The sequence below is a fragment of the Colossoma macropomum genome, unplaced genomic scaffold (genome assembly GCF_904425465.1).
Source record: "Colossoma macropomum unplaced genomic scaffold, Colossoma_macropomum, whole genome shotgun sequence".
NCBI classification, from domain to species: Eukaryota; Metazoa; Chordata; class Actinopteri; order Characiformes; family Serrasalmidae; genus Colossoma; species Colossoma macropomum.
In genome coordinates this window covers 13,944,195-13,964,107 of record NW_023494806.1, presented here as the reverse complement: position 1 = coordinate 13,964,107, position 19,913 = coordinate 13,944,195, and the positions used below count along the sequence as shown (strand labels likewise).

General features: G+C 37.5%; 1 protein-coding gene across 4 annotated transcripts; it reads left to right on the top strand.

The window, feature by feature from the left end:
* The first annotated feature begins 7,209 nt into the window (after window positions 1-7,209).
* On the top strand, window positions 7,210-19,072 carry erap2 (endoplasmic reticulum aminopeptidase 2). Of its 4 annotated transcripts, XM_036598790.1 has the most exons (19): window positions 7,210-7,336; window positions 8,915-9,539; window positions 9,652-9,790; window positions 10,786-10,920; window positions 11,890-12,010; window positions 12,098-12,252; window positions 13,137-13,250; window positions 13,352-13,483; window positions 13,733-13,864; window positions 13,962-14,030; window positions 14,185-14,360; window positions 14,510-14,589; window positions 14,673-14,856; window positions 16,409-16,565; window positions 17,049-17,233; window positions 17,466-17,627; window positions 18,058-18,198; window positions 18,336-18,417; window positions 18,530-19,072. In XM_036598790.1, the coding sequence occupies exons 2-19, from the start codon at window positions 9,025-9,027 to the stop codon at window positions 18,674-18,676; spliced, it is 2,826 nt and encodes a 941-aa protein (XP_036454683.1). In that variant the 5' UTR covers window positions 7,210-7,336; window positions 8,915-9,024; the 3' UTR covers window positions 18,677-19,072. The 4 variants fall into 4 exon arrangements, with proteins under 4 accessions (XP_036454683.1, XP_036454680.1, XP_036454681.1 ...); XM_036598787.1 differs by having other exon boundaries at window positions 11,890-12,252; XM_036598788.1 differs by having other exon boundaries at window positions 7,336-7,422; window positions 11,890-12,252.
* The last annotated feature ends 841 nt before the right edge of the window (window positions 19,073-19,913 follow it).

The following is a 19,913-nucleotide window of genomic DNA, read 5'->3' as shown; positions in this document are numbered from 1 at the left end:
TTTAGTCAGGGAACATAATTGTATCATAATCCATTGAAATTATGTTTTCTAAGCTGTACTTTTCACCTGGAAAAACTTGTTTAGGGTACACAACCGGACCTTAAAACCACTGTTGTACCTTTAAGGGTACATTTACATTGTTTACTGATGAATGAAAAATGTACCAGCACAGAACCTGCGTACAAGTTCACATCCAATCATTATGAATGACTTGTCATTCTACACCTCAACGATCGAATTATCCAAAAACTGTGAAAAAAAATTAAATTCCACTTAAGCACTATGAAAAATGTTCTTCAAGATTCCCCTTTCGAGGGAGACAAGACTGAACAGAGTGATGAGAAGAGAAAGTAAGCACCCATTAGTGAAGAAGGAACAGTGCAAAGCTGTCTGTAGTGCAGTTCACCTGTTGTGTTCTTCAGAGTTTTGAGGTTAGTTTGTGATCAGATATCTTCATGTTCTAACACCACACAATACAGCACCTGTGCCATTATCTGATCATAAAACATGAGGCAGACCCCAACATTCAAAACACTCATTCAGTTCTGTTTCATCACTCCCTCAAGACTCGAGGGTGTATTTTGCCAGGAGCAGGCTACATCCAAGTGAGTTGGGTCATCTGTTGTCCATATTTGAACATAATTTCATCCAGGTTATCATCACTGCATGACATTCTGACAGAGAAAAGATAAAATTGCTATTAGTGAGGAAAGCAAGAAAAACACTGCAATGTGCAGGGCAGTGGGTACGCCATGACCAGACTTGTGAACCACTGGTATAAGAGATACTAGGCTAATAATACTTATTACATGATCATCTAAACAAGGCATGGTTTTAGAATGAGTTAAATCATATTGAAAGAATAATTCTTTCACTAGAAAATTACATTTCTAGCGGAGTCTCACAAGGTTCAGTCATAGGGCCTTTGCTTTCCTCCTTGTATGTTACCTCTAGACAGTGTGTCTGGTATTCGGGGGGTCCCATGTTGGCTGGCTACTCCAGAGTTGGCAGGCAGCTGACTTACAGCACTGATGCTAGCTTCAATGACAGTAAAATGTTTGGTTTAATAATTCCTCTTTTGGAAATGCTCTTTTCTAGTTTGGTAATGTGGTCTTCCCCACATGCACTGAGATCTTCAGTTTGAGAAATAAGTAACAATTCATTCTTTCCTCCAAACTCTTTGGAAATTGGGCAACCTTTCAGATTTACAAATGTGCTGCAGCAAAAGGTTTTTCAGAGATATCCTGGGCATAGTTACAGTTGCTATGCTATAAAAGACCAACTGGGTGAACCAATTTGCTATAGTGCTACCCTGAGGCAGACCAGTGCTGCATCTCTAGTTAGATAAGAATACCAAAGAGATAAGCTTGCTGATTGAGGGTAAAGCAGGACACCCTAGGACCCCTAAGTGTATTTCTCACCTTGCCTCTAGGTCATTTTATCAGGAAACATGATACCATTTTTCATAGTAATGCTGTTGACATGCAATTTCCATTGCTTCTGAAAATCAAAGCTCCATTGACAGGTTTACAAGTTGTATGTGACAAATTTTTCTACAAGAAAAAACTGATATATTAATCCTTGTTACTGAAACTCTGAGGAAAATTTTATTTATTCATTTCCCCATACACTGATCAAGGACTTCATTAGGAACACTATTCTAATACAGGGTAATTTGCTCTCAAAATAGCCTCAGATCTTCATGGTATGGATTCCACAAGATGTTGGAAACATTCCTTTAAGATTCTGGTCCATGCTAACATGACTGCATCATGTAATTCCTGCAGATTTATTCAGGTGCACTTTCAAAAAATCCCAAAGTGTTCCATTGGATTTTGATCCGGTGACTGGGAAGGCCACTGAAGAACGCTGAACATATGGTCATGTTCATGAAACTGGTTTGAGACAACTTTTGCTTTGTGACATTGGTGCATTCTAGCTGGAAGCAGCTATTAGAAGATGGGTAAATTGTGGTCACGAAGGGATGCACATGGTCAGCAACAATACTCAAACAGGTTTTGGCACTCAGGCGATGAATGATTGGTATTAAGGTTCTCAAAATGTGCCAAGAAAACACTTCCCAGGCCATTACACCACCTCCAATAGCCTGGACCGTTGACACCAGGCAGGTTGAGTCCATGGATTCATGCTGTTGGGGGCCAAATTCTGACCCAGAGATTCATCAGACCAGGCTCTGTTTTTAGTCTCCAACTGTCCAGTTTTGGTATGCCTGTGCCCACTGCAGCATCAGTATTCTGTTCTCGGCTGACAAAAGTGGAACCCAATGTGGTCTTCTGCTGTTGTAGACCATCCACATCAAGGTTCAATGTGTTGTGCATTCTGAGATGCTTTTCTGCTCAGCACAATTGTACAAAGTGGTTATCTGATTCACCGTGGCCTTTTTGTCAGCTCGAACCAGTCTGGCCATCCTCTATTGACCTGTCATCAGCAAGCCATTTCGGTTTGCATAACTGCAGCTAACTGGATGTTTTTTTTTTTTATTGCACCATTCTGAGTAAACTCAGAGACTGTTGTGCATGAAAATCCCAGGACATCTGCAGTTATTGAATTTTCAAACAAGCTTGTCTGGCACCAACAATCATGCCACAGTCAAAATTATTGAGATCATGTTTTTTCCCATTATGATGGTTGATGTGAACATTATCTGAAGCTGCTGGCCTGTATCTTCATGATTTTATGCCCTGCTGCCACATGATTTACTGATTTAATTGTTGCTTGAATGAAAAGGTGTACAAGTGTTTCAACTAAAGTGCTGGGTAAGTGTGTATTATAGTTACTGGACAGTAATCTCAAGCTCAAATGTTTACTATTATTGTTAAACTTTACTGCCTGTCTGTAAAGCCCTCTGAACTACTACATGCATGAAAAGGGCACAATAAATAAGATTATTATTCAATTATACAATTATTATAGATTTCCACAGTTGTTAGCTTTCATACTCTGTTCACATTATAATAATAGAATGTGAACTGCGTGCATTTTCATAAATTGGACTGAGATTATGAGCATATAAATAACAGAAAGCAGAAAATGCATTTATTCAGACACATCTTGGGTCTTACAAAAACAACAGTTGTTCTTACTCCTTACTGCTGACACCTTTAGGGGGAAGTCTTGAGCAACATCTGTTTATTTAAGCTCGAGCTGTTTGTGTCCAGTTGGGAACTACTAAACATTGACAGCTAGAATGCAGGATTAGCCACTTCAGGCTTGCATTTTGATTGTTAAAACAGTTAATCACTATTATTATATGGCAATTAATCCCTAGATAACATTTCATGATTGTTACAGGCCCAAGGGATACCTACTAAGACTTCTTTACAGAGGAATAGCTGTTAAACGGTATAATATAATACAGTATTATGATACATTATACAAGACATAAATATAATACAGAATTTACCACTTTATGACGGCATGTGTCGTCATCAAGACGTTGAAAACGGTGATCTTCAGGAGGATAATTCTAAGAGCCTGTATGATTAGAAGATCAGTGTGAAATCGGATATCTGGAGAAACAAATGATAAAAACATGCTTGTCACTTTAGCACAGGCCTGATTCTAGAACAAAAATCACTTAGGATTGGGATCTGAACATCACCACAGCACACATTATGATAAACCAGCCACTACTGGAGAGCCCTTACAGTTATTGTCGGTATATAAAGTGGATGAAGTGGCTGTTCATTGTGCAGCTTTATTGTGGTGGTACGCTTGGATAACCTGACAAAAATGCTCAGTGCCAAATTAAAACGGGAATTCCACCAATTTTAAAATAGAATGCCTATATTTGCGATGTGGACATCGCAGCCCCTGTAAAGTAATCCAGGTTTCTCTACAATGAACCATTACATATCAAAATACTTTGAATGAACTACATCTCAACCACTGAACTATGGAGAATTTTTTAAAAATCAGTAAAATTTACTTTTAAAACAGGTCAATATGCAAGCTTCTGAGACATCACTGACCTTTAGTGAAGTCACTTTGATGCTCTGAACACAGATCCTCCATTTCTTCATCACCTAAATCTAAAAAGCAAAAGGACAGAACAATGAAAACGAACTATGAACAGCCAGCATTCATGGAAAGTTGCAAAGGGTGCAAGAATCCTCCTAATTAATTCCTAATTGACTAATGATTTACCTGTTCTCCTCTTTTGGAATCCACCATAGTCTCTGTGCATGAACCGAATGGTGCTTCTGTGACTCACAAAGCAAGTGTAGGTTTCCCATTCAGTAGAAACCAAAGAATGAACAGACACTGCATTCTCTGTGCTATCTTCTTCTCCCAGTACGTTGTAAATAACAGGCCTTGATCTGCTGGTGCTCCTGGAAAGCCAGGACATCCCTCCATCCCCGTTTAGGACATCATTGACCACACATACCAGGATGGTCAAACCTCCAGGGTCCAAGGGGATGTGGAAAAAGGGGGATAGTGTAGCATAAGGGGCAGCCTCCATGCCTATGATATCCACTGCCAAATAGACATTAAAAAATAAATATATTTAATATATTATTTTAAATTTTAGAAATGATTATAATGAGAGAAAATAACACGAAATAAAATATAACAAATATAAAAAAATTAAAATAATTAAATAATACAATAAAAATAAATAATAAACAAATAAGTAATAAAATAAATTTTAAATTCATAACTGTACAATAAAATTAAACCTATAAATGGTAATAATAATATAATATACATAAAAATATATTGGAATAAAAATACAACAAATAATCAGTTCAAAGTAGTTCAAAAATAAATATATTAAATAATAAGTAATGGTAAAAAATACAATTTTTAAAGAAAATTTAACAACTCACAAACACTTTTTGACAACCTCCCACACGAAAAACCAATATATTGAAAATACATTACAGTACATCCTATGAATATATTTTGAAATACAAAACATAAAACAATATTTCATTTCAATTATGGTCTTGACTGCATTACTGTGTTCAACCTTTTGGATTATGATGAAAATGTTCTAGGTTATCCCTAAACTCATCTTACTTACTCGTAATGAGCAGGATGGTGAGGAAGCTGCAGAGCATGATGCTGACAGGGCTGTTCACTATGCTCTGCCCATCAGCGCAGGGGATTATCAACTTACAGTCATGTGACTTGACACCCGCTATGGAATCTTTCCACTGGGTTGTTGTTCTTTCCTCCTGGGCCTCTCTGCAAAGATGTGCACGAGCTTAGCCCATTCGAGAACAGAAATACCTACACCCATCTTCACACAGGCTTATTTTGGCTGCAGGTCCTTTGGGGCATTACGCCACTTCAATATCCACGTCCTGCTGCTTTGTTTTCCATTGGAATAAAAAAAAAGAAAGAAAGAAAGAAAACGGGAATTAGTCCACACAATCCATTCAATCGGCTATATTTTGTTAAAAACTACATAGTCAAAGCATTTTTCTGATACATTAGTTTGACACAACTGTGAATTAGTGATCCACCATTTTTCTTGAGGTCTGTGTTTCGTGGGATCACACCTGCTTTATGATGGTTTGTGGTCAAAGAATGATACACACCCCAACGGCTTTTGTACATCTGGGTATTCATATGTGTACATTTTAAATGTAGTCTAACTTCTGCTTTTAAGGAACAGCCTTTTCTGTATATATTGTGGCCAATAAGTAAAACAGATTATAATTTTGCCAAAAAATATAATGTTTAGTCAATTGTGGAAAGCTAATTTTATACAAGCTACAACACAAAATAGTACAGTCTATAAGACTCAGTAGCACAGATATCTAGATATTCTCTCATATTTAAAATTTCACAATTATTTACAGTGATTGCAATTATTTATGCTGGCTGCAACTGTTAGCTTTTACAATCATATGGTTGTGTTAAAACAGCATGTGAATTGGGTGGGTTGAATTGGGTGAATTGAGGCAAAGTCATATAAACAAAAGAAGAAAAAGCAGAAAGCACATTTATGAAGATGCATCATAGGTAATTTTAAAGGGCAGTGGTAAATAATGTTTAATTGAGCTAGGTAATCAGCCAATTTAGCCACTTTAGGCTTGCACTTTAATACTGCTCAATTGTCTTTCAAGAAAACCCCCCGAAAACAACCAAATTATTATTCTCACTTATTTACATGACAATTAATCATCAGCTAAAATGTCATGATCGTGACAGGCCTACTTTTGGTTGGTAACAGGATTTAGCTTGACCCTGTCTATAATGAGGAAAACAATGAAAACGGACCAAAAAAATCGTAATTATGAGTAAGTAAGTCATGATTAAGAGATAGTTAGGTATTATTATGAGATACTAATTAAAACTTATGAGGCAGTAAGTCATAATGTCGAGATACTAAGTCATAATTTTGAGATACCAAGTCATAATTATTAGATAGCCATGATTATGAGATGTAAGTAATAATTATGAGAAAGTAAGTCATAATTATGAGGTAGAATCTCATTATTATGACATAGAAAGTCATAATTCTGAGATACTAAGTGATAATTTTGAGGTGGAATCTAATTATTATGAGAAAGCAAGTCATAATTATGAGCTACTAAGTCATAATTATTATATAGCCATGATTATGAGATGTAAGTCATAATTATGAGATAATAAGTCATAATTATGAGATAGGTATCATTATGAAATACTAATTAAAACTTATAAGGTAGTAAGTCATAATTTCGAGACACTAAGTCATAATTATGAGGTAGAATCTCATTATTATGACATAGCAAGTCATAATTCTGAGATACTAGGTGATAATTATGAGGTGGAATCTCATTATTATGAGATAGTAAGTCATAATTATGAGATACTAAATCATACTTATGAAAAACTTCGTCATTAGTAACACTTACTAAGCGTTTTTCAGCGCAGGAAACAGGCTTTCATAGTACCTGCATCATTTGAAAAAAGTTCTTTTTAAGAACATGCACAGTGAGCGGTTAAAACTGCCCTGTTCTAAAAGAGAAATCCACCATTGTTGATCTGTGAGGTCTACGCTTCAGCCACCATGACACAATTCCTCTCAGTCCCATGTGACTAGTGAAATGACAAAGCAGAGCGAGCAGCTAGCCTGTCCACAAAAGCTGGTCTTTAAACGTGCCCCAGCCCAGTCCGGACACACAGGACACAGCTCGGTGGGCTCTAAGTCATTTGTCCCTGGGGCTCCTGTTACCTGCTGCTGCCGCTTTCTGAGCCATTTTACATTCAGCAGCTCAGCAGCTGCCGCGCGCGCCGCTGGGGGAATTGTGGGCCGGGCGCGTGAAAGAGAAAATGAAAGCCAGCCCGCTCGCGCCACAGTGATGAAGCTGAAATTCAGGTAAACTTAACGCATCCCTTTCGCTCCGGAGAGGATATTTGGGGTCTTTTTGCGCCTTTAGCCGCCGTTTCGAGCTCTACGTGACCGTGAGTCGTGCTATAAACTGCCGTAGGCGGTTCTAATGTGAAGCCAGTGCTGAGGGGACACCGACTGTCCTTACTGTATCTCCGAGTTTGTCACCCACTATGAATGTGGGTCACATTACACGGTCATGGCTGCGCTAACTGTTCCTCTGTAACTTAGCCTGCTGGGCTTTTTGGATCGTCTACTCGGCTGTTACACTGTGCGGCACTCTGTTTTCATTGATACGAGTACACAGTTTAAAAGATGGTTCCTTAAGAGTTTAGGTAATGCAGCGGTTCTCTTTAGAACCATGACTTAAATTGTTCTTTGCGTGGTTGTGAAACGGTTGTACATGGTTCTAGATAGAACATTTTTTAAAATAGTTCCATATAGCAACAAAAAGGCTTGTGTTCGTGTTACTATAGAAGAGCCCTCTTTGTGCTATATAGAACCATTTTCAGAAAGGTTCTATAAAGAACCATAAACAACACATTCTTCATCAATCTGAAGAACCAGTTTACCATGCAAAGAACCATTTAAGCATTAGGTGGTTGTGAATCGAACCATTGCCTTTACTAAAGACACATTGAAGTGTGTAGCACTTTTTAAGTGTGTAAGTAAAGAGCAACATAATGTGCTGGAGAGCTGGTCAAAAGTTCAGACTTCTGAAAGGCTAGAAAGTTTCATGACATCAGTAATTCTGACACCTTTGTAGGACTTAAAGGACTCGTTTCATGGAAAACTGGCTTGTCTTTGCTTTTTGGATTTGTAAGTAAATTGATAGAATATATAAACACTGTTGAAGTTTCAAACTGTACAGTTCACTCTGCTGCGCATGCAAAAATAGGCTATTTTGAACTCATCATGGTCACAACTATGAATGCGTATATGTGATACGTCACAAATGGATCTAAACCGGCTTAAAGTAAACCTGTAATAACAGACATTTTTCACTGGGTTCATGTCCCTGGTTATTATTAAGCACTATTCATCTTTATCATTTAAAAGACAAAATTCCTCTTTTTCTGTAGCATTTGGTTACAGTGCAGTTACTTTTCCTCGTCTCAAGAACGTCTTTTGAGTTTAAGTACGTCACAGGTGGGGAAAAATAATATTAACCAATTTCACCTCTCATTCCCACCAATCGTTGGGAGATACACTCAGCTAGCTTGGAGACCCTCCCTGATGCCACATTTCATTTGGAAATGCATTAAGATACGGACGGAAAATGCATTGTGATTCACAATTCATGTTAACTTTAAGTTTATTTTTTCCAACGTCACATTTTAGCCCAAACGGGGAACAAAACAGAGCTGACATTTAGACCAGAGGTTGTTTACATATATGTGAACAAACAAACAGCCTGTTTTATACTACAAAATATGGAGATGTTGGAAAATTGTCTGTTTTTTAGTATGTAAAATTACACATTACAGGTAGACTTAGAGGGGAAAAAATAAAATGCAATTAAAATGTGCAGTATAGGCCCTTTAACCTTGTTCCGTCTTTTTTCAGGTTGGACTGACTGCAAGTTCTTAGAAGACATCAAGCCAAGAATGTGAAAGGAGCTGCCATTGCAAATACGACTACCATTCACCAAAAAATTCAGTATTACATTCAAAGTCATGTCATCTTCCAGTATTCTTCCTTTACTTTTGACCTTAATCTCACTGACGTTGCCCAGTTCATGCCTGCCCTCTGAAAGCAGCAGCACTGCCACTGAAAACATCCATGTGGCGACCAACGGCCTCCCATTCCCTTGGAGCAAATTGCGCCTACCAAATTACATCATTCCCATTCATTACCATCTGCTAATCCATCCCAACCTCACCACCCTGAGGTTCAATGGCTCTGTCAAAATTGAGATCGATGTGAAGAACAACACCAACTGGGTGGTTCTGCACAGCAAGAACCTTGAGATCACTGCGGCGACTGTTCTGGATGAGAGCGAGGCCCACCTGTTTGACAAAGCACTGCCTGTTCTGGAGTATCCTCCCCACGAACAGATAGCCATCTTCTCCCCAAAGATTCTGACCTCTGGAGAAAAGTACTTTCTGTACTTGGAATTTAGTGCAGCGTTGAGCGATGGTTTCTTTGGCTTTTATAAGAGCTCATACAAGACGACAGAAGGAGAAACCAGGTTTGTATAAAAAGTGATGCAAGTTCTTGTGAACAAAAGAATCGTTGATCATCTTTTAGAAGACAGCAATAACCGTACAAACTGTAACTGTGTTATTCTCAACTGAACACAGGGTTTTGGCTTCCACTCACTTTGAACCTACCTCTGCACGACTGGCTTTTCCTTGTTTTGATGAGCCCATCTTCAAAGCCAACTACTCTGTCCGTATCAGAAGAGGACCATCACACATCGCTCTGTCCAATATGCCAATAGTAAGACTATAATGTCCACATATAGTTGGTTTCATAACGATACCTTATATCTCCTGATCATTGATCTTAATTTGAATGATGGCCAACATATATTGTTGCTGTCATAAAAAAAAAAGTTGCATGTCTTAAATATCAGACAAGCAAAAGCTGTTCTGAATTTTAATATAAATGTAAAGAGATTTTGTTCCAAGTTATTCAGGTGTATTCTGTTTGTTTCAAGTTGTTATGCAATATTCACACAATGTAAAGCGCTACTGCTCAGGCAATTTGGGCAAAATGAAAATGGTGACCATCTCTACTGTCTATTGTAAACATGTGTACTTACTAACTTATCGCAGTATTGCAGTATCTAGAGTGAGATTACTTGGTTTAATTGCTAGAAAAACCCCCTTCTGATGAATCTTAAAGGTGGAAGTTAATTTTGGAAGACTTTAAGTGCTTCGGTGTGGATACTTGGGGGGTAGACTGTTTTTTTCTTTAGCTTGCTAATTCTTTGGCTGAATTATTCCTTTAGCAAAAATAAGCTTTGACAACAAACTGATGTTGCTAGCTTGCATTGAAGATGTATTTATTAGCCTCTAGATCTGCGGTTAGGCCAGCAGTCAGGGATGGTTGACACCACCGGGATTCACAATGGTTATATGATGTATTAGTGTAATACATGCTGGATATTGTAGCGAGAGAACATAGATAAAGAGAAACATGATATTGTTAAATCAAATTCTGTCAAATTGATGAGGCTGAGGGATATAATACCGCACTACAAACCACTGCATAACACAACAAATAACATAATAAACTTGAGTTTTAGACTGGAATGTCCCTTTAATACATTAATTAACTTTAATTTGCATTTTAACTGTTATGTCCTACAGCTGCGTACAGGAAGTACTTCAAGAAACAGAGCCAGAACTGTACAGACATTGTCCAGCAGGGGTTAAAATCAGAGCAAAATGCTAATTCACTGAAACTAAGATGTGTTTTCTCACATTCAGGAGCACACGGTGGAGTTAGACAACGGCCTGTTTGAGGATCGGTTTGAAGCGAGTGTGCAGATGAGCACCTATCTCGTAGCCTTTATTGTCTGTGACTTCAAGTCTGTCAGCAGGAGAACCGTGACAGGAATTGATGTAAGTCGACTAGTCTGTCAGTCTGAGTAACTGTTTTTGTTTACTTGGTTTATTAGTTTATTATTTGGTTTATGTTTCCTTATACACTACCATTCACTCGCCTTATTAACATTTTTGTTATATACAAGAATAATTTAATTACATTCATATGTATATATTGGTCAATTTACATGTTTTGTTGATTTTCTAAGTGAAAATAAGTTAGCACATCCTCTATAGGAATAACTTAAAAATTGTATTTTTCTGCTAATTTTAGTGAACAATTTCTATTTATTTGCTGAGTTTAACATATTGGAGAAAATAAAACATAACATTTGAAATTCTGTAAATAAACAGTATTTATGTATTAAACTGTGCAGAAGTGTGTTCCTTGTGGAGGATTAATAACTTATTTTTACTTAGAATTTTTGCAAATGACTATAGTTAGATAATGAAATAATTGCACATTTATTATTTAATTACAATAAACATTACAATTAATTGCAAAAATATTTAAATATTATTGTATATCAACAAAGTCAACAAAAGGTTTTCATCTGTTTACATATTTCTTAATAGAAACTTTAATGCTTTGAGATTCTAGATACTAATTTTATTGTACTGTTTACTTAATTCTTAGTGTTACTCAGCTTTCTAGGTCATTTCACAATCTCTTAAGGTTCTCTTCATTTCCTAGACACATTTTCATTTTCAAAATTTCATCATTTTTATTTATAGCATCCTAATAATAATTTGAAACCTGTGAAGTTGTACTGAACCAACATATTGGAATCATTTTATACACTTATCTGCAGCTGAATTGGTTTTATATTATTGAAAATAATTAGAATTATTCCAAACATTTGAACAGTAGTGTATGACATAGTATAGAAATACAGAGCTTACGGTTAATGTTTAATTGGTCTATTTCATACATTGATGGGTGTGTACCTCTGTGATGATCTATTAATGAGGATTTTTTTTTCTCAGGTTTCAATTTACGCTGTTCCGCACAAGTGGCACCAAACCCACTACGCTCTTGAAGCTGCGGTAAAACTGTTGGAGTTTTATGAGACGTACTTCAACATCTACTATCCTTTGCCAAAACTAGGTAAATGTCTACGGGCTATCCATTTTTCTAAAAGCTATGCTAAAAACACTGCTTGCATTAATTGCATATTTCTCTGTTTTTGTTTAGATTTGATAGCCATTCCAGATTTCCAGTCTGGAGCTATGGAGAACTGGGGCCTGACCACCTACAGAGAGACGTCTCTGCTCTATGATCCTGACGTCTCATCCACCTCAGACAAACTGTGGGTCACCATGGTGATCGGACATGAGCTGGCCCATCAGGTTAGCATTGCGCATGGTCTGACAAGTCAAAACATTGTTTTCTCTTCTTGTAAGACCATGTTGTTCACACCGTCTGAATTGCTAAAGGTGTTCAGCTGAGATCTGTTCCATAAAAAGATACGCTGTTTATCTGAAGTTCGGGAACCCCAAGCTTTTCAATTTTTTTCTTTAAAATGCTATTTATATCTTATATCATCGCCATTTCTCTTTGCAACAACTGCAAAACAGCAGGAAGAACTGACAAAAGTACAATCTTATGAATAATGTCATACCCCACACATTGCATTCCCTTATTTGATGCCATCACTCATCAGCAGTCACAGTTGTTTATCCCACATTTGGGGCAAAGATTTCCGGTGCCTGCTTTTAACAACAGTTTAACAAAGAAAACTGTCAAATCATGAGTGGTCAATCTTAATTGAAAGGTTACAGTGAAAATCGTATACTACAAATACTAAATCTCCAAATGTTTCATGGGCAGCCTAGATGGCGCCTCTGAGCAGTTTTGGTTTATTCTACATGTGCTCTGCTGAAGGAAGGCCAGGAAGCCCCAACGGTTCAGTGTCTAAGGCTTAGATTGGGCCAAGAATGTGTGTGTCTACTGTACATGCATGCCCACATTGGTGATGACATTTTGAGCATGAGTACAAAACTGTGAGGGATGTATTTATACTCATTAGCGCTTCTTTCCCCGTTGGATAAAAGCTCTATTTGGAATCTTGACTCAAAGCCAGGATGAGACAAAAGTCAAGTAGCCAAAATTAGACTACAACTGCAGTGCTCATTGCTGTATACCTACTGTACAGCTGTGCTAATGTAAACTGAATGAGCACGCTCTTTAGGATGTCCTTTATGTTATTAAATGTGTGTTTCTTCTTCCATAGTGGTTTGGAAACCTGGTAACTATGGAGTGGTGGAATGATATATGGCTTAATGAGGGCTTTGCACGATATATGGAGTTTGTGTCTGTTGAAGCTACATACCCACAACTAAAAGTGGTACGTTCCCATTCTTAAAGCCTTTTTTAACACAATTAGGTCAGATATTTAAGTTGGACAAGATATTTGCCAGTTTTTGTCATCTGTGGTTTGAATTTCAGGAGGACTATTTGTTGGACACCTGCTTCGCAGCTATGGGACGGGATTCCCTCAACTCCTCCAGGGCAATCTCCTGTTCTGCAGAAAACCCAACTCAGATAAAGGAGATGTTTGACACTGTGTCTTATGACAAGGTGAGAACTTGTCTTTTCTGACCACAAAAAGGCTTTATTTGTAATATTACAGTTGCAGGACTGAATTTGCCGAACCTCCTCGGTCCCTTGGCTTATTATTCTGTTATTAAACGTAAGACTTATTATTCAGTAAGTACTATAAAGACTAACATGTGAGTTATATGTAGCTGTATGAGAGTGGGCCCACATACAGGCCTCTAGAGTTTACGCTTAATTTTGTTTGTGTGTGTCTATTGTCGTATGTCTCAGGGGGCCTGCATTCTGCACATGCTGAGGCATTTCCTGACAGATGATGTATTCCAAAGTGGCATAGTCAGGTACCTGAGGAAATTCAGATACAGGAATGCCAAAAATGAGGATCTGTGGGACAGCCTGGTCAATGTAATTACTCTAACCTTTTCTCATTGTTGGGAATATAAAATGTAGTAGTAACGACAGGTTTCTAATGTGAAGTATTTCATATTTCTCTGTTCCACAGACATGCTCTGAAGAGGATTTTACATCAGGAGAATACTGCTATAGTAACACACAGGCCACGAAAAATGCTGTATGGTTCAGTCCACACTCACTGTAGGCCCTGTCCTGCTCACACTAGCTTGGATTTTATCTACACAAATGCTACATGTGCAAGAAACATGTCATGTATCAGGGATAATGAGAAACTAAAGTGTTCACTGCTTGTTTAATCGCTTGTTCTGTAGTATCGGTTTGTTGGGGAGCATATAGACCTGAAGAAGATGATGTACACATGGACTCTACAGAAGGGCATCCCTCTGGTCACAGTGAAGCGCCAGGGAACAAAGCTTTACATTGAACAAGAGCGGTTCCTAAGGACATTCCAGCCAAGTGACCCACTATGGCAGTCAATGCAAGCTGGGTAATAACCTAATTCTCTCACATGCATTTGAAACTTTCTAATGTTCTGTAGTTTTTTTGCTGTCATTGTTTTGTTCAACTGTAATAAGGTGCTTTGAAGCTCTTTGATGTAATCAGACAATCTTAACTTTACAAATATCTTCTCAACAGCTACCTGTGGCAAATTCCTTTGACCTACAAAACCAGCCACTCCAACAACGAGATGAGGCATATACTACAGACAAAGTCAGGTCAGAGTTGCCATGAGACATCATTCAACTCACAAAGTCAAGCAGCTGTGCTATTTAGTGACATTTATTTAACCACTTCGCAGATGTTCTGGTGCTGGACGAAGATGTGGACTGGGTGAAGTTTAATACAGACATGAATGGCTACTACATTATTCATTATGACACTAAGGGGTGGAATGCCCTGATTGAGCTTCTGAAAGTAAACCACAGTGCTGTGAGCTTCAAGGACAGAGCCAACCTTATTCACAACGCCTTCCAGCTAGTCACGTAAGTTAAAAATACAATGCAATAGATGTCATTTACCAGTACTAATCCGTTAAAATGATGGTTTGGTATCTGATGTTTTCTTCTTTTACATTTGGCCTGGGCTAATTCTAATGTGACTAACAAGTTATAGAAGCTTATAGCCACTGTGCAAATTACATGCTGAAATCATCACACTCTAGTTGAGTGTAATAATTTCAAACATACTTGCTTACGTGGTTTCTGACAGTACTGTTATCTACAAAAATGCACAAATTTTGCTAATTAGCAAGGTCTTCATGAATCCAGTAGAGGGTTTTTCATCCACCTCTTTTATGTGAATTTGATAAATGGAAAAAAAAATACTGGATGGAAAAGCCAGGAATGAGAAAAATGGCTAAATTTCACAAAAAAAATATTTTGACACATAGATGAGGTGGAAAAGTTGGTTTATCATAAAAAGAGAAAGGCTAAATACGGCAACATAACCAGATTTATTTAATAAGTGAAGATGTACACATTTAAAAAGGATGGTTCTTCAAGGGTTCTTTAGTAAAGAAAATGGTTCTATATAGAACCATGAACACTTAAAGAATTCTTTACATGATTAAAAGGTTCTGCATTATAAAAGAGTTCTTCAAATTGATGAAGAATGTGCTGTAGATAGTTCTATAAAGAACCTTTTTGAAAAGGGTTCTATATAGCACCAAAAAGGGTTTTTCTATTATTACAAGCTTGACATCGTAACAATAGAAGAACCCTTTTGGTGCTATATAGAACCCTTTTCAAAAAGGTTCTATATAACCTCTATATAGAACAGCACATTCTCCATCAATCTGAAGAACGCTTTCATGATCCAAACAACCTTTTCATCATGCAAAGGGTTCTTTAAGTGTTGATCTATATAGAACTATTTTCTTTACTAAAGAACTTTTGAAGAATCATCTTTTTTTAAGAGTGTAGAAACAAAAAGTCATGTTTTCGCTTAGTCTGACAATAAGAAAAATAGTGGCAGGTGAAAATCACCATACAGTGCAAGTGTGTGTCAGCATCTTTGCACATTAGAGTATTTGACTGAAATTCTTATTAATGCACATTTTCTAATGCCAACTTTTGGGAAATATCGGAAAAAACATTTGAATGGAAACCCTGCTTGATTTTTGGAAAAGGGAAAACAATATCTGCAGAACTGTGGCTGCCAGAAATGAGTGTTACATCACTGTCATACAGTATCATAGTACACATAAGCAAGCCTATTTGATTTCTTAATATTTTGGCACAGTTTAGGTCAAGTCTTTAATGATTTAGGCATGCTGTTTGTGTGCGATATTAATTGGTGGCTGATGAACATTAATTGTTAATTACATTCGCCTTGTAGCTCCTTAGGAAGCAAACTTCAGACGCCAAACATGCTTGGTTGGTCATGTACATTTGGAGTAATGGGAAAATTAAATTTCATTTTTGGCCCAAGTATCACTGTAAATAAATATAAATATAGGCAATAACCACTAAGTAGAACATGACCACTGTATTGCTTTCTTTTTTCTATTTTATCCTTTCTGTCTGATCTGTCTAGGGCAGGGCGACTGACACTGGACCGGGCCTTGGATCTGATCACCTACTTGAAGTCTGAGACCCACAATGTTCCCCTCTTACAAGGCCTTGGATATTTAGAATCATTTTACAAGATGATAGAGAAGAGAAACATAGCTGATATCAAACAAAATCTCAAGGTATTTCAGATGTGTTCTATCAAATTGATCTCTTACTTGTTTTGTTGGCACCTACACTTCAACATGAGAGTACAGCAGGCTGGACTGTTTTCGCTGTTGCACACAAAGCAGTCGTCTGATCTTGAAAAAGAGCAACTCAGTTGACCTGCCATGGTTAGATATTTAGTACAAGTGTTCTTGCAGCACTACAGCACACGCAAAGTTAATGTAATGTGCCAGACTTCCCTCAGCAAACCATTCCCAGGAAGTTGGAGCCAATCTAATTTGCTATCCCTCATTCCACTGGACCTCAATCAAAGAGGCTTTCATTTCAGACACAGCAGCTGAGGTCCCTCCACACATCTCTAGGCTTGAATTAGTTTTGTTTCATGTTGAAATGCAAGTATTCCTCTAAGGCCTCTTCTTCTCACTGACTGTGTTTTAATATTCTTGCCTGTGTGTGGGTGGACAGTGACCCCTTGTGTGTGTGACTTTGTCTTGCAGACTTACATCCTGCAGTATTTCAGGGACGTGATAGACAAGCAGACGTGGAGCAATGAGGGCACAGACTCAGACAGAAGGCTACGTTCTGAACTTCTGTCACTGGCATGTGATCTTGGTTATGCTCCCTGTCTGGAAAAGGCCAAACATTTCTACCAAACCTGGGTGACGTCTAATGGCACCATCAGGTCATTTGACATACTGCAAAACACCTCAACTACACAAAAGAAAGTAAACTGTAAAAAGTGGAACAGGACAGAAGATGATTTTAAGTTTTTTTCAGTACACAGTGTGCACAGTCAACATAACTAATTTTTGCTTACCGATCCTTAGTACTTTGGATATACCAAAAAAGTGCATTTTAGCTGATTGTTCTAGCGAACATGTACTGGTATGCTGACTGTGAATTGGATTTAACAGTTTACCGAGTGATGTGACTGAGACCATCTACATGGTTGGAGCCCAGGATGAAAGTGGCTGGCAGTACCTGTTGGAGAAGTATGGGGTTTCCATGTCTGAGGCAGAGAAATGCAAAATTCTCGCAGCCTTAGCAAGCAGCAAGGATTCCAATAAACTACAAAGGTATAGAGTTGCCTGCTGGGGGTTCTCTGTTCTCATAAAGATTTGATTAAATCATGACTCTTTAGGAGAAGATTAAATGCATCATGAAATCTCAGATTTTATCACAATGTCATTTGTTTTGATATAATTCAGAATTCTTCTTTTTTCTGAATTTTATGTTTGAAAATTGCCTGAGAATTTATTTTGGCTGTAAAAATTATACATAGGAACTAATGTTGGTGTAACTGATTATAATCTAGCTTGAAATTGAACTTCCAAATTTTAGGTAGTTGAATTGCCACCTTCAGAACATTTTACACCCTTATTGCCTGTACAAATACAAAATACTTGCACTTCAGTTTATAGTCTATTCATTTGAATATTGAAGCATTTCTTTTAGATACAGATAGGCTGGATGGTAACCATCATGCTTTGATGTATTTTACTCTAGACTGTTGGAGCTTGGAATGGAGGGATCAATGATAAGAGCACAGGACCTGTCTACACTAATTTACACTGTGGCCAGAAATCCAGCAGGCCATTTCCTAGCTTGGAATTTTGTGAAAAAGAACTGGAACAAACTGGTGGAAAAGTAAGTGCAGCTGATTAAAACCCAGTCAAAACTAACTTTGCTGAAATATGAAAATATTCTGAGGTAATGTTCATCTTTTCTTGAGCACCAGAGCAGGAGACTTGCTCACATAAAATCCATGTTCTTCCTTATTCCAGATTCCAACTGGGATCATTCAGTATGAGAAATATTATCATCGGTACAACAGGGCAGTTCTCATCTAAAGAGGAGCTTGCTAATGTGAGTTTTATCTTACTAATTTTAAAATGACTAACGTGATGCTTTTCAAGCTTTGTCACCCCGTTATAAGAACAACTTACAGACAATTGAGAAATGTGCATTGTATTTCCAGATCAAGGATTTTTTCGACTCCATCAGGGAACAGTCCTCTCAGGTCCGCGTCACTCAGGTGGCTGTTGAAAACGTGGAGAAGAATATTCTATGGTTGGAGAGGAATTTAGAAACTCTGAGGACCTGGCTTCAGCAGAGACTGAACTAAAAAGTGAACTTCAAACTGGCGAATAACAGCCATTATAAAATACATTTCCACAGGGTTCAGAAAAGCACAGATGAATGTATGAAAATGTACACACTTCAGTTTTATAAGCAAATCAGCAATTAAACAGGTTCTATTTTTCCACATTTTAATGCAGCTTACAAGATAAAGTTCTGATGAGACGGTTTTGTTAAATACATTAAGCATGGTTTGCGTGGTTTTGTGTTTCAGAGCAAATGGAAATATAGTGAACCAAGTAGGCTATGTGGTGTTGAGTGTGTGATGTTTTTATTAGGTTTTCTAAAAAGGAATTGGGAAATATTTTGACTATGGTTTTGACTATTAAAATGGTTTACTGGTTTCTAATTTTTCTCTCATAAAATGAGATGGAAATCTTAACAACTGAGTGATTTTTTTGCTTCTTGAGTGTCCCGTTATTAGCCAAATATATGCACATGGGCATAAGTATATGGGCATGTATGAAGTAACAACATATTGGTTTTCTACATGCAGCCGTAGATTCTTTGTCACATTCATTTAAATGGTCAGACTTTTCAAATTATTCACTATGACATTATTTTTTTACATTCACGTGTGATTTACATGCTACTGTATTTAGTTCAAATGTAGTGGACACGTACAACACTGCACAAAAGTCAGAAAACACCTTTCCTTTATTTAATTTCCAGGCAAAACCATTAAGTCATTATTTGTCAAGTGTCAGGAAAAGCGCAGAAAACGTATGTTTAACACAAATTACACAAAAGCATTAAAAACTAAATATATCGTAACAGTGGTCAATGCAAGCCATGACTCTGAACCAAGAACAGCTCTTTATTGAGTAGCCAGGAGAAAATAGGCACATGACAACACTGACACTGGGGTGGACCAATAGCCACCAGCGTGAATAACTAATAACTTGTATAAATGAGTAACTTGTACTTTGTGGCTGTTTTGACTGGAAATTTAATTTACAAAAGGGTGGTCCTCGACTTTGGCATGGTCTGTAATTCATTTAATGTTCATTTAATTAGAGAACATGGAGATGAACAACAGTGAAAGATGGCTACTGAACACCAGAGCAGCTGTCTTGAGCTTATTTAGTGCTCATTAATTTAAGGTGTAGTACAGATTCTTATCTCTCTGAGTGAAATATCGATCACTAATATCATATTTAAGTGACTGCAGTCCTACAGGGTCATACAGATAAACAGGCAAGTCAATACAATCACATGAGAGA